General features: G+C 45.0%; 1 protein-coding gene across 1 annotated transcript in view; it reads left to right on the top strand.

Annotated features, from left to right (window-relative positions):
- The window catches only part of LOC311239021 (heat shock cognate 70 kDa protein-like), a 50,273-nt gene extending 35,342 nt beyond the window's left edge, over positions 1 to 14,931 (top strand). The window contains exons 2-9 of the mRNA XM_084327241.1: positions 7,606 to 7,818; positions 9,361 to 9,566; positions 10,272 to 10,424; positions 10,541 to 11,096; positions 11,801 to 12,003; positions 13,256 to 13,454; positions 13,800 to 14,032; positions 14,401 to 14,931. Coding sequence (XP_084183367.1) covers positions 7,614 to 7,818; positions 9,361 to 9,566; positions 10,272 to 10,424; positions 10,541 to 11,096; positions 11,801 to 12,003; positions 13,256 to 13,454; positions 13,800 to 14,032; positions 14,401 to 14,625 — 1,980 coding nt within the window. The 5' untranslated portion in view covers positions 7,606 to 7,613 and the 3' untranslated portion in view covers positions 14,626 to 14,931. The remainder of the gene's footprint in view (positions 1 to 7,605; positions 7,819 to 9,360; positions 9,567 to 10,271; positions 10,425 to 10,540; positions 11,097 to 11,800; positions 12,004 to 13,255; positions 13,455 to 13,799; positions 14,033 to 14,400) is intronic.
- Positions 14,932 to 15,368: the final 437 nt, after the last annotated feature.

The following is a 15,368-nucleotide window of genomic DNA, read 5'->3' as shown; positions in this document are numbered from 1 at the left end:
TGGGGCTGGGCTGGGCTGGGCTGGGCTGGGCTGGGCTGGGCTGGGCTGGCCGACCGGGCGTTCCCTGGGCCGGTGCATGCGGGGAGACGAGGGGGGTGTGTGTCTTCTTGTCTAGCTCCGGGGGGGGATGTTGACTGGCCTGGTTTCCCAGAAAATTGTGTATAAGTATAAGAACTGAGGAGGGCAGTAATACGCCACGTTGCGTTTATACTTCCGGAAATTCACAAGAAACAGGAGTTTCTAGATTCTAGAATGTTCTATTATGACATCATACTGTGACATCATAAATGTTCTAGATTGTTCTATTATGACATCATCATGTGACATCCAAATGTTCTAGAATGTTCTATTATGACATCACAAATGTTCTAGAATGTCCTAAAATGTCATAATCAAACATTCTGATGTCACAGTATGATGTCATAATAGAACATTCTAGAACATTTGGGATGTCACAGTATGATGTCATAATAGAACATTCTAGAACGTTTGTGACATCACAAATGTTCTAGGATGTCCTATTATCACATCACACTGACATCACAAATGTTCCAGAATGACATCATACTGTGACATCACAAATGTTCTAGAATGTTCTATTATGACATCATACAGTGACATCACAAATGTTCTATAATGTTACATTTGTGATGTCACAGTATGATGTCATAATAGAACATTCTAGAACATTTGTGATGTCACAGTATGATGTCATAATAGAACATTCTAGAACATTTGTGTTTTATATATTCAACTATTCTCTCAGAAGTTAGAGAAAGGAAGCAGGCCATGCCGTATGTTCGTGGGGGGAGGCTGTTGTTTGGAGAGGAAGACAGAAGTGCGGCCTGTTCATGTGGGAGGATGGATTGGGAGAGATGCGCCGAGTGGCGGCGTCTGCGTCCGTCGGAACTGTGCAGCGAAGACATGCGTGGGAGCAGTAAACGGTGGTGGGATGCGGAAGAAGTGGCTGTGAGAGATCAGGAACAGCGAAGGCCTTGCGATTGGTGGCCCCGGCCTGTGAACGGCTACCCAGGGTATTGGGAGGATCGTGATGGAAGTAAATGGTGTGAGAAGGGCGAGGAAGATAGCGAAAGGGAACAGGCAGATATGGAGCTAACGACCGATAACGGAGAGGGAAGTGAGAAGGAGGCCTCGGAGATGGTGGAAGACAAAGGGAAGGAGTCGGATGGTGTAAAGAAGAAGAAGAAGGAAGAGGAAGAACGGGAGAGGGAGGAGGAGGGGTGGGATACGGTGAGGAAGAAGAGGAAGAAGCGGACGGAGAGGAACGACAGCGATGGGGATAGTGAGAGTAGGGGGGAGGAGAGGGGGGGAGAAGGGGGGAAGAGGAAGAAAGGGGGGGACGATAGCTCAAGTGGTCCGGGAGACGAGGGTGCAGGAAAAGATGTGGCAAAAGCGGAAGTGATCCATATAGTGGTCAGGCTTGAGGGGGAGAGGGATGAGAGGAAAGTAGGTAGGCTCGAGTGGCCCAAACTCATTGCCGAGCAATTAGGAGAGGTAAAGTACGTGAACGTTTTGTGGGATGGGAATCTGGCCGTAGGGTGTGGTAGTGAGGGGCAGGTGGAGGTGGCTAGGGAGATGCAGAGCATTGGGGGGGTGGGTATAAGTAAGGTGGCGAGAGTAGGGGAGAAGAGGGGGGGGGGATGTAAGGGGGTGATAGTTGGGGTACCGGTCGAGGTTACAGTAGAGCAGCTGGTGGAAGAGCTAAAGGAGGACAGGCGTAATGGCATAGTTAAGAGTGCAGCAAGGATGAAGAGGGGAGCGGAGAGGGCAGTGACGGGGACGGTAGTGATTACGTTTGAGGGTGGGGTTGTTCCTAGCGAGGTATTAGTAGGGCGTAGGATGTATAGGGTTAGGGAATTTGTTCATAATCCTCTTAGGTGCTATAGGTGCCAGGGGTTTGGCCATATAGCTACCACGTGTATGAAGGGGATGAGGTGCGCTAGGTGTGGCGGGGAACATGAATATGGGAAATGTGGAGAGGGAGTGAAGCCGAGGTGCTGTAGTTGTGGTGGGGAGCACAGTGTAGCGTTTCGGGGGTGCGAGGTGATGATGAAGCAGGTCGCGGATCGGAGAGAGAGAAGGGAGGGTAAGTTGACGTATGCTGGGGCGGTTAGCAGGGCAGGACAGGGGAGCCAAGAAAGGGTGCAGGGGGTTGAAGGAGGGCATTTGGCAGTGAGGGTAGAGCAGGTGGAAAGAGACAGGGGAAGGGAGGAGAAATTAGGTATTGTGGCCTTCGTGGCAGGGGTAGTTACTGGTATGGCAGAGGTTACGGGTAGAACAGAGATGGTGAAGATGATTGTTAGGATAGCGGTTCAACATCTGGGATTGGAAGGTCTGGACTGGAGGGAGGTGTGTGAAGAGTTGGCTGAGGGGGCTGCGAGGGACAGGGCTGCGAGGGACAAAGCGGCCCAGGATAAGATAGCAGGGGGCAAGGAGGGTCCCGCGGAGGGGGGCTCAGACAGGAAGTAGCAGCAGTAGAGGCACTCCAATGGACAATGTAGTTGATGACGGGGTCCAGTAGAAGAAGAAAAAGAAGGTGAAGAAGGATAAGAAGGAGAAGAAGAAGAGCCCATAAAAAGAATTGCGGAGGGCAGTAATACGCCTCGATGCGTCTACTCTGCCGGAAATTCAAATAAGAAGAAGAAGAAGAAGAAGTTCTCATTATGCATCTTGAAACAGTACTGAACAGTACTGAACAGATAGACTAAACAACATAGATTGAAGCCTGCATTTCTCAACCAAGGTGCCTTGCCTACCGTTTTCCTGTGGAAAGGTGAGTGTCCACAATGGCTAGCTCGCTGTTCTACTTGAATACTGAATGTTAATATTGAATCAGACAATATTGAATACTGAATGTTAATTTACATTTACATTCACATTTACATTTAGTCATTTAGCTGACGCTTTTATCCAAAGCGACTTACAAGTTCTGTACGACAAGTCATCAGGAAGGGCACAACTCTATCAGCTGAGTAACAATGTTCATAAAGTGTTGAGTGCTACAGTGTAGGTTAGTTTATTAGGATAAGTGCATGACAGTAAGGTTAGTTTGGGTTAGTTTTTTTTTTTTTTTTTTTTTTCAGATAATGGTTGAAGAAGTGCGTCTTTAGTCGACGGCGAAAGATTGGACGGGTTTCGGCTGTCCTAACTGGGGTGGGTAGTTCATTCCACCATTGTGGGGCAAGGACTGAGAATATAATTCAGGTTGACAGTTGACATCATTTGACAGTTGACAGGGGGCTGGAATGTTGATTTAATAAAAGAAAAAGACTAATTTAATCAGATTAATCACTTTATTCAAATTGAGGATTTAGTTTGAGGATATAAAAAAAAGAAAAAAAAAGAATTTATAAAAAAAAGAGAATAATTATTTAAATTTTAATTTTTTTATTAAAAACGAAGGTTCGAACGTCCGTTCGAAAAAACCTGACTAAGTTTGAATCACTTTATTCAAATTGAAGATTTAGTTTGAGGATATAAAATAGAAGGAAAAAAAAGAATTTATAAAATTATTATTATTATTATTATTATTTTAATTAAAAACGAAGGTTCGAACATACGTTCGAAGAACCCTGACAAAGTTTGAATCCCAAAAACAGGCTTCAGGGACAGCCTTACCATACATATTATTTATATTATTCAAATGGAACTCAAACATGTTGCGTTGTGATGTCACAGTAATGTTCTAGAATGACATCATACTGTGACATCACAAATGTTCTAGAATGTTCTATTATGACATCATACAGTGACATCACAAATGGTCTATAATGTTACATTTGTGATGTCACAGTATGATGTCATAATAGAACATTCTAGAACATTTGTGTTTTATATAGTCAACAATTCTCTCAGAAGTTCTCATTATGCATCTTGAAACAGTACTCAACAGTACTGAACAGATAGACTAAACAACATAGATTGAAGCCTGCATTTCTCAACCAAGGTGCCTTGCCTACCGTTTTCCTGTGGAAAGGTGAGTGTCCACAATGGCTAGCTCGCTGTTCTACTTGAATACTGAATGTTAATATTGAATCAGACAATATTGAATACTGAATGTTAATATCAGACCATATTGAATACTGAATGTTAATTCAGGTTGACAGTTGACATCATTTGACAGTTGACAGGGGGCTGGAAAGTTGATTTAAAGGGGACATGCATTATAAATGCCTTTTTTCTGTGTTTAGCATGGTTTTATAGTAATACAGGTTAGTATCAATGGGTCTGTGTCTCTAATTACCATATTGACTCATCAGTCTAGTCTCGAGTTCACGAGATATTCCATCACTCAACTAAACTGTTCTGATTTGATGGTTTCTGCGACGTCGACATAGCATTGATTTGCAGTAACGCCCCCTCTATGGTTGTAGTGCAGTGTAACCCGACACTTCCCCAAACGGGTTTTCACAGGCAGAGAACGAGCGAGAGGGAGAGAGAGGGACGGCGGGAGGGACTGCAGAAGTGTGTGTAATGTGTGTGCGCCATCTCTCCCTCGTCGGGGACACACACATACACAAACTTGACTGCGTGTGTGTCTGGGACGTAGGCATAGTGTAACCCGACACTTCCGCAAACAGGGTTTGACAGGCAGAGAACTAGCGAGGAGAGGGAGGGAGGGAGAGGGAGAGAGAGAGAGAGAGAGAGAGAGAGAGAGAGAGAGAGAGAGAGAGAGAGAGGGACGGCGGGAGGGACTGCAGAAGTGTGTGTAATGTCACGAAAATAATAATAATAGGTTTACTACTTACATACTGTAGTTGTCTCCTTAATACTGTAGTTGTTCATTAATGTTACCTAAATGTCATAAGTGAATTATATAGAAACAACTCACCAAAATGGACTAAAAAAAATCCACCCGCTTTACCCCCCGCCCCCTCCCTTGCCTGACCATGGCATTTAGTGAAATTATGCTACTGCTCTAGGGGCTGAGCCCCCCTAAAGGTCTGATGCTAGAACCGCCCCTGATTTAACATGCAACTGCAATAACCCCCTGATGAAGTACTGTATATTCTAGATCAATACACGTTCCAACACAAAGGTACAGTAACGTTAGATGATGAGTCAACATTTGCATCAATCCACCACGTGGACCTGCCTGCAAGCAACTAAACAACATATTTCTGCCAGCCGTACAGTATTTAATTTGATCGTTTGGTACAAGCTGCGTTGCTCTAGTTAATACCAGTGTTGTGCTAGTTACTGAAAAATAGTTTTGATTGATTGATTGATTGATTGATTGAAAACTTTAACAGATTGCCGAATGGGTACAGTACAGACAGCTCAATACATACAATTGTTAAGGGAATGCAGACCAGAGAAATCATAACATATATGACACACACGACATACAGATAGACAGTACCTTTACTAGATACTCAGTTACTTTACTATTTACTTAATTAACTGAAGAACTCTTCCACGCAGAACAATCTAGAAACCAGGAGGAGCACCGTAGCCAATCAAATGCTTCATAATTGCACAACCGGTACCGGTAGTGCAGTTATTAAGCATTTGATTGGCTAAGGTGTTCCACGTGTGCAATTACTAAGCATTTGATTGGCTACGGCGCTCCTGTTTTCTCGATTGTTCTCCACGGAAAGGTTCTTCCGTATTACGAGGGCAGCAGACTGGACGCAGCGAGGAAACCGTCTGCGGTGTTAACCTTGGTCAAATAACCAGCAGAATAACAACACATTCCGACTGTAACAAAGGTAGGCACTAGGCACCGTGGAAGACATTGTAGGGATATTATTGCGGTTGAACATTAAAGTCGGAGATCTTTGAAATGTGCATCGTGTTTTACGGATATTTTAACGCTACGTTAGCGAGAGACATGTTCGCAGACCCATGCGAACGATGTATGTAATATAATTATGTTACAATAATGTGCTTCAGATTATGTTCTGTGGCAATGGGTACCGTTCATGTAACGTTAGCGAACTAATGTATGTTATTTGGGGGGGGGGGGGTTCATCTGTTACGTCAACGACTAACATACATAATATGTCTCGTTAGTAATGGCTACTGTCGTTAGTCGACGGAAGACATTTCCCCCCAAAGTAACCCATAAATTGTCACTCATGTCAGTAATTACTTTTTAGCAACCGCTCGGATACTCGAAACTAACGATAACGTTACTATTATCCTCACCATACTCTTGTTCAGTCAAACTGGGCCAGGCTGCTGCTTGCTAGATGTTGCAATGAATAGCATTATTTAGCTAATGCTGCTATGTGCGAACTTGAAGCTCACTGACGTTACGTTAAGAATGGACCACTGTGCACTTCCGCGTTACATGGAGATCGCAAGGGCGCGCGGGAGATAAAATGAATGTAACTTTCCTGCACCAGAGAGAGACAAGGTAGTTGCGGAAAAGTGACTATAGCTCGAGTGCCGGTCGACTTGGGATTGGTCTCTCCGCGTTCAGGAGACTCGGGGCCTATACAAAAGTATATTGGATCATGTCTCCAGCACCCCCACAGCCGTATCTACACAACAACCACTTACGTCAAGGCTCTAATCAAAATTCATTCGTTTTATCCCGCCGCGCGCCCTCACGAGCTCCAGCGCAGCGGTCTGTGCTGAGGAAAGAATATTGCAGAACGTTCTAGTGACGCCGATGTGGGGTGAGTGACGCGGCGCTGCTGTGTCTTTTACCTTTAGATTCTGGGACAACCCACGATGATACAGCGTATTTAAGGCGGTCGTTGCTACGTTAGATCGTTTCTATTATAAGTGTGTTATAACAGTACCCTAAGCACGTTTACCGATGTTACTGTAGCTGCTGTAGCAACACTATAAACCGCCTCACTGTCTGTTGTCATAATAAAGAGAGAGGCAGCTGTTTCTTTTTGTCGGGAGGTGGGGGAGAGGCTTGAAAACAGGTGCTTGGTACAATTTAGTTTGAGTACCTCAAATCCATCATGTGCTTAACCCATATAGAAACTAATCTGGGTTGCTAACTATAGTGATTAACCTGTCATTCAATTATTTGGCCGTCTGAAATATTTAGGTGCTAGGGGCCTAGGGCAAAACGACGTGCCTCCTTACCGTTTGGCAGGGGTCTGACGTCTCCAGATTAACACGCTGTTTAGATTTAGAGTGACTGCCCATGGTGATGTCAAGCAATGAATTAGCTTTAATAAGTCAAGTAGCTGTGCCTTTTTGGAGCCAGGAACACTGCTTACCTAATGTACTGCCCAGTTTGTAAATGTTTCTATTTTATTTAATTTGTTTTACTCTTGGGTTGGGTGTGTGGGGTAGCCAGCCTGGGAAGGGAAATGATGGTCTGTGCTATACACACCAGGACAAGGACAGTATCTTACATGTGAAGCACTTTATACAAAACGCATTTCGGGTGAGTTACTGAATGAGTGAGTAGGTCACATCGCCAGTCATAGAGATGCTGCTTTGCATCAAAAAATGTGTTCAATGCATTGGCGGTGTTCAATGCAAACCTGTTCCACGGATTCAAGGAAGTCGTATGAAACTGTTGCATAATATGGCCCCCTTTTTTTTTTTTTTTTTTTTTATGCCACCGTGCTGCACCTCAAAAATCTAACCTAATTCTCTTATTCCATTTAGGAGTCATCATGTCAAAGGGACCAGCTGTTGGTATTGACCTGGGCACCACCTACTCCTGTGTGGGGGTGTTCCAGCATGGCAAGGTTGAGATCATCGCCAATGACCAGGGTAACAGAACTACACCCAGTTACGTGGCCTTCACAGACTCCGAGAGGCTGATTGGGGATGCAGCCAAGAACCAGGTGGCCATGAACCCCTGCAACACTGTCTTTGGTAAGACGTGGATTTTTTGTTTATTTTTTTCTTTAAAGGTCCCCTATCTTATAAATTGCCTTTTCCAGTGTTGAGCATTGTATTCTAGCAATGTGGGGTTGTATCAACACTGTCTATTTCTCTAATTCTCATTTTGGCGCATTCGTCCAGTTCAGATGTCACGAGATCCTCCCCCACTGAACTAAGCCATTCAGATTTGACTGTTTAGCTGACGTGAATAAGGCACTGATCTGCATATCTCAGCCCCTGGTGTAACGATCCCATACTCAGCCCTCGGTTGGGCTGTGATGGGAGGAGTAACATTGGTCCCCTACCTCCATCCTTTAACGAGCCCAGACTCAGCCCTCTGTTGGGCTGTGAGGGGAGAAGGAACATTGGAGGCCTACCTTCCTCCAGTCTCATACCACCCTCTAGTGGTCACCAGCAGATGGTGCAAACTTTGATTCTACCCTTGTTAATTCATATGTTTATTTTAATTAATGGGATAATTAATGGGATGTCACTGTGTGTGTTATTGTTGAACTTCCCCTCCCTGGTGTGATGTGGTTCCCCTGGCTAGTGTTGTTTTGTAATATGTTTAATTGTAATTTGTTTACCACAGTTGTGTTCGGTCGTACTTACCTTGTCACCAGTATTCCTCGTGAGTCCGTTCCCTTCCTTAGTCCATTTTTGCCAGCTCTGCTGTGTATTGTTTGTTTTCGGGTTTTACAGTTCGCTTTTGTTTTGCTACCGTTTGCAACGTGTATCCTTGTCGCAACTGTATAGTAAAAGCCTGTTCACTTCATCCCGTCATCTCAGTCTCTTCTCTCTCTGCTCGTGTTACCTGCACTTGGGATCTCCTCTCCTATTCCCTCACCGAACCCTCACAGAAAACATATGTAAAAAAGATTAACCTTTAAAGGAAACATATGAAAAGATAAAACCTTTTAAACACAAGCTAAAACGCACCACACAACATTAACAGAGGAAACACAGCATTAAAGATATCGAGAAGACCTAGGACTAAAGGCCTGATAAGGTCCAATATCTGGAGCTGCTGCGTTTGGCCACCAGAGGGCGGCAGAAAACCACTGTTCATATTGTTTGGACAGGATCCCTGGCCGGGACCATGACACCGGTTCCTGACAGGCAGCGAGCGAGCGAACTGGAGACGAAATCGCGCGCGACACTGTCCTGATATGAGGCGGCGCGTGTCCGAGTGTGTCTGTGTGTGTGTGTTAACGGGGGCAAAGCAGCCTGCAATTCTTGACCAATAAAAAGTGTTTAGGGGCGGGACTCTGCCAAGTAATCGCTCAACTAGAGACACAGCGAGCGAATATTTGAGGGGGGAACGACATCGCCGCTCAGTTTGCTGTCGCTCGCGGCAGGTCAGGATAGTCTGATTGAAACGAATACATTTTAATCATTTTCGCAATCACGCTCGCTCGCGTCGCTGCCTGTCAGGAAGGGGTGTGACAGATAGGGGACCTTTTAATATAAGTTGGCTGCCTTTATGCAATTCTTCCTTATTCTCCGCTTACGTCTTCCCTGTTTTCCCCACAGATGCAAAGCGTCTGATCGGAAGGCGGTTTGATGACGCTGTCGTCCAGTCTGACATGAAGCACTGGCCGTTCACTGTCATTAATGACTCGACACGCCCCAAGGTGCAGGTGGACTACAAGGGAGAGACCAAGAGCTTCTACCCCGAGGAGATTTCCTCCATGGTGCTGGTCAAGATGAAGGAGATCGCAGAGGCCTACCTTGGCAAGGTGAGCAAGCTATAGCACGGGACGTGGTCTCTGTGAGCATGACGTTTACAGGCTTCTATTATATTTCTGTCTTGTCCTTGGAGGTGGAAATAATTTTGACCGTGAAATGTAATACCCTTTTTTTTATCCATTTTTTCTCCCATTTTTTCTATATTTTTCTCCCATCCCAATTTCGTAACATCCAATTCAACCCTCCCCTGTCACGAACGCTGTTTCTTGCCTCCCACAAGCCGGCTGCAATGTGGACTAAGTCATACTGTACATAGCACACGTCCCCTCCGGTACTTGAGGTAACAGCAGTCGCATCTTTTCACCTGCGCAGCTCGATCTCTCAGTGGCGAGGAGTAACGCGTGGGAGGCTCACGCTGCCCCCGACACTTCCTGATTCTACTGCGCAGGCGCACCAACCGACCTGTAGGAGTCGCTGTCCACAACGCCCGATCCCCACCCATCAGTTTCCCACCCCCTAATACGGCCAATGTGTATTAGTACGGACGACCAGCTAAACTGAAAGCAAATGTGGAGCGCTGGGCTCGAACAGGCGAGCCCAGCGTCTCCAGATTTCGTGGCGAGCGCCTTGCCCACTACGCCACGTAGCCGCCCGAAATGTAATACCCTTTATAGTAAACTAACTTTCTGAAATGTGAACAATGTTGCTCGTATAATTATCCTAACTGATTTGCTGTTTACCTGTCACTATTGCAGACTGTGACCAACGCCGTGGTAACGGTGCCCGCTTATTTCAACGACTCTCAACGCCAGGCCACCAAAGACGCCGGGATCATCTCGGGCATGAATGTCCTCCGCATCATCAACGAGCCAACGGCAGCTGCCATCGCCTACGGCCTGGAGAAGAAGGTAAAATACCTCATGGGGTACATCTTACCAACGCACCTTACCACCCGTTTTAGTATGAGGCTATATCTCTTAGAATCAGAATTCACAAGTGAACCCTCTGAACGTTTAACTTCCAGGTGGGAGCCGAAAGGAACGTCCTCATCTTCGACCTGGGCGGCGGCACGTTCGATGTCTCCATCCTGGCCATCGAAGACGGGATCTTCGAGGTGAAGTCCACGGCGGGCGACACCCACCTGGGAGGCGAGGACTTTGACAACCGCATGGTGAGCCACTTCATCTCAGAGTTCAAGCGCAAGCACAAGAAGGACATCAGCGACAACAAGCGGGCGGTGCGTCGCCTGCGCACGGCCTGCGAGCGCGCCAAGCGCACCCTGTCCTCCAGCACCCAGGCCAGCATCGAGATCGACTCTCTCTACGAGGGCATCGACTTTTACACCTCCATCACCCGCGCCCGATTCGAGGAGCTCAACGCCGACATGTTCCGCGGCACGCTGGACCCGGTGGAGAAGTCCCTCCGCGACGCCAAGATGGACAAGGCCCAGATCCACGACATCGTCCTGGTGGGAGGGTCCACCCGCATCCCCAAGATCCAGAAGCTGCTGCAGGACTTCTTCAACGGGAAGGAGCTCAATAAGAGCATCAACCCCGACGAGGCCGTGGCCTACGGTGCAGGTATGTTACCTTCCCAACGTGGTGTCATAACACTTAGTAAGACATTAATCTGATGAGGTCTTTCTGAACATGTCATAACACTTAGTAAGACATTAATCTGATGAGGTCTTTCTGAACACTTAGTAAGACACATATATACTCTCTTTTCTGGACTCTTTTTGTATCACAAACAGTACTGTATTTGCAAATCTGGTATGTCATAAATGTATAGATGTAGCAGTACTGTCTATCTGTATGTCATATATGTTATGATGAATTGAAAATGGGGGACCCTGATGTAAACAAGACGAAAGTCTTTCTCTGGTCTGCATCCCCTTAATAATTGTATGTATTGAGCTGTACTGTACTGTACCCATTCTGCAATCTGTTAATAAAGTTTTCAATCAATCAATCAAACCCTGATAGGGTCTTTCTGAACATAAGTCATAACACTTAGTAAGACATTAATCTGATGAGGCTGTGGCCTACGCTGCAGGTATGTTACTTTAACCTTGATGAGGCTGTGGCATGATGTCATAACAATTGGGTCACAGCCTAATCAGGTTAATGTTTTACTATGGTGCAGGTATGTTACCTTTTGAACATGGTGCAATATCACGTAGTAAAACCTTGACTGAAAACTGATATAGTGTATTAAAAAAACAGAACAAAATAATAACAATGAACCCCCCCCCCCCCCCCCCCCCAAACACCTTGTTTTGCAGCTGTGCAGGCGGCCATCTTGACGGGCGACAAATCTGAGAACGTGCAGGACCTGCTCCTGCTGGACGTGACTCCCCTGTCCCTGGGCATCGAGACGGCTGGAGGAGTCATGACTGTCCTCATCAAGAGGAACACCACCATTCCCACCAAGCAGACCCAGACCTTCACCACCTACTCCGACAACCAGCCTGGCGTGCTCATCCAGGTACACTAACCGCATTGGACCTGTATTATATTATTGGAACATATTATATTACTGGATTAATATACTACTATTATTGGAACATATTATATTACTGGTTTAATATATTATTGGAACATATATATTACTGGCCGCCCCCCTGATATAGGCGTTCTTCCCATCACCAAGTAGAGGGAAAAGTTTATCAAGTTCACTAGTTTGATCACAGGTTGTGTCTATGCGGCCATGTCTAACTATAGGTTATTATGTACAATTGTGGATATACCACATTTGATAACCTCTTCCCCCTACTTGGTGATGGGCGGAACTCTCATATCAGGGGTGCAGCATGCATAATAGATTTGCAAATCCAATATACAGGCGCCCCCCTGATATGAGAGTTATTGGGACATATTATATTACTGGATTAATATACTATTATTGGAACATATATTATATTACTGGATTAATATATTATTATATTATTGGAACATATTCTATTCTATTACCGGATTAATATACTATTATTGGATTAAAAGTTCTTACTCTTACCACCTACTACTATCTGCTTTGCACTAGATAGTACTGTACATTAGTACACTGCATAGTATTGTGTATTGTATATTATATGGTAACTCAGAACATTGTACATATGTCTATACCGAACACTGTGACCTCATTTTCTTCTTCTAAATTCATGCTATATTATGTTATTATGTTATTTGATACTATCTTGTCTAGCACAGTCTCTGGAGCGTAACAGTAAGAAGCATTTTGTATGAAAGTATTCTGTACTTCTGTATGACAACTATTAAAGAACTTGAACTTGAACTAAACTTCATGAACTACAACACATGACTTATATCATGCCAGTTGGGGTACCTTATGTATACTGCACCTGTGTATATATTTTACCTACTCAGTCATAGTATATATTCAGATTCTAAGTGTTTATAGCCGATATTTAATTGTAATGTGTAATATAACTGATGGGGCAAACAGACCCTCATCTGCACCTTTTGATTACACCGTTTACTTGCTCGTTATTTTTCAGAATTAATTATATTGTTTACACTGCTTATTTTATCTTTTACTACCATTTATTGCCTATATTTATGTCTTATACTATTACCATACTTGTACCTCCTCCCATGCTGCTATGCTATGGATCAATAAAGGAATATCTTATTTTATATAGTAGATTTCAATGGCGATTAGAATACAATTATTTGAATTTCAAATGTATCTGACTGTTTACCTGAACTTGTGCCTGCAGGTGAATGAGGGCGAGCGAGCTATGACCAAAGACAACAACCTCCTGGGGAAGTTTGAGCTGGCGGGGATCCCCCCTGCCCCCCGCAGCGTCCCTCAGATCGAGGTGACCTTCGACATCGACGCCAACGGCATCATGAACGTGTCCGCCGCCGACAAGAGCACCGGCAAGGAGAACAAGATCACCATCACCAACGACAAAGGTGAACCTGAGAACGAAGACATTTTTACACATAGTCCCTTACTATATCTTTATATGTACATTATCCTACTCTTACTAGCTACGCTGCTGGCCATTTATATAATCCAACTCTGTACATCTGATTAGCACTACACTCGGTAGTACTCATTTGTGTATTTTGTACCCAGTTTAATCACCTGTACATTGTATATTGCTGTTGCACTTTACTGTTACATTTGCACTCTGGTTGGATGCCAAACCTCTTTTCGTTGTACTATATGATGATACATTTGAATCTACTCTAATCTTTGCCTCCCCTGCAACCGTTTTTAACAAACCCATCCTTTTTTGTTCTGCCCTTCATCAGGTCGCCTCAGCAAAGAGGACATCGAGCGCATGGTCCAGGAAGCCGAGCAATACAAGTCCGAAGACGACGTGCAGAGGGACAAGGTCTCCGCCAAGAACGGCCTGGAGTCCTACGCCTTCAACATGAAGTCCACCGTGGAGGACGAGAAGCTGCAGGGCAAGATCAGCGACGAGGACAAGACCAAGATCCTGGAGAAGTGCAAAGATGTCATCAGCTGGCTGGATAAGAACCAGGTAGGAGGGTGTCTCTTAAGTGTTTCACTACCGGGTCACTATGTTGGAGCAGGGGTTACACGATGTCGTCTCGTGCAAGAGTGGGAAGTGGCAACGACTTTTGCAATCACTAAAAATGGCAAAATCTCCTTCATTTTTACAAGCTAATCCCCCCCCCCCCCCTTCCTCTGTTTACTCTGTTTACCTAACAAGGGAATGGTAAAGTAAGGCAACTAGGCGGAAATATAGTCAATGGTACTCGCTGTTCCATGACATTTTATAGTTGTGTATTTTGCAAGTCTGGGGATTTTCTCTTTGACTAAAGATTTATTAAAATAAAATAAAAACCACCTTCTGTTAAATTAACCTTTTTTTCTCTCTGTTCTCAGTCTGCAGAGAAGGACGAGTTTGAGCACCAGCAGAAGGAGCTGGAGAAGGTCTGCAGCCCCATCATTACCAAGCTGTACCAGAGCGCCGGGGGGATGCCAGAGGGGATGGGCGGGATGGGAGGGATGGGAGATATGGGCGGGATGGGATTCAGATTCCCGGGAGGCGGAGCCGCACCTGCAGGAGGCGGTGGCTCATCCGACCCCACCATCGAGGAGGTCGATTAAACGAGACGTTTCCCTCGACTCGCCTCCTCGCGTCCTGTGCTCTCATTCCGCATCGCGATAACGGTATAGCAATGGCAGAATCGTTGTATTAAGAGTTCTTTGTCGTCATACATCACCTTGTTTTTGTTGTATTGGGTCACTTATTTCATACGTGTATGCTTGGAAAGCACCATCTCCACGGTGGCCTTTGCACTTTTGTTTTCCCTCCAGTGTCTGTTTCCGTCGACTCGGGTTAAATGTTGACATTTCCAACACAGCATGTTGTTTTGAGGAGTGGGATCTTATGAGGCTGAAAGGACACTATAATAAAACACCTTTTCAAATCTGATCACACCTTCACCTCCTTTCTTTCTCTGATCAAGTTGTTGATGTTATAATGGGACTTTTCCACAATAATGTTAATATCTACTGTATTATGACAGGGATGGCGTATTTATTTGTTTTAACTGACGACAGAAACAGTTTGGATATTCCCATTTATTCAGCTTTTTCTTTAATGGTCAAGTTTACAGGAAATGACAGGTGTTGTAGCACAGCACTAAAGTTTATTCCTCATAGCTATAAATGATGAACCAGTGTTTTGTGGTGTGTTCAGTCAGGTCAGCGTGAGTTAGAGTTTCTTGGGCATTCATGCATCCGGTAGGCACACATGTAGAAGATGCCTGGAAAAACAAAGAATTAAAAATCACAGGCAGAGAACGAGCAAGAGGGAGAGAGAGAGAGAGAGAGAGAGAGAGAGAGAG

Source organism: Notolepis coatsorum (genome assembly GCF_963971535.1).
Source record: "Notolepis coatsorum genome assembly, chromosome: 1".
Lineage (NCBI taxonomy): Eukaryota > Metazoa > Chordata > Actinopteri > Aulopiformes > Paralepididae > Notolepis > Notolepis coatsorum.
Note: the sequence above shows the minus strand (reverse complement) of the source record. Positions and strands in the feature narration are given on the sequence as shown.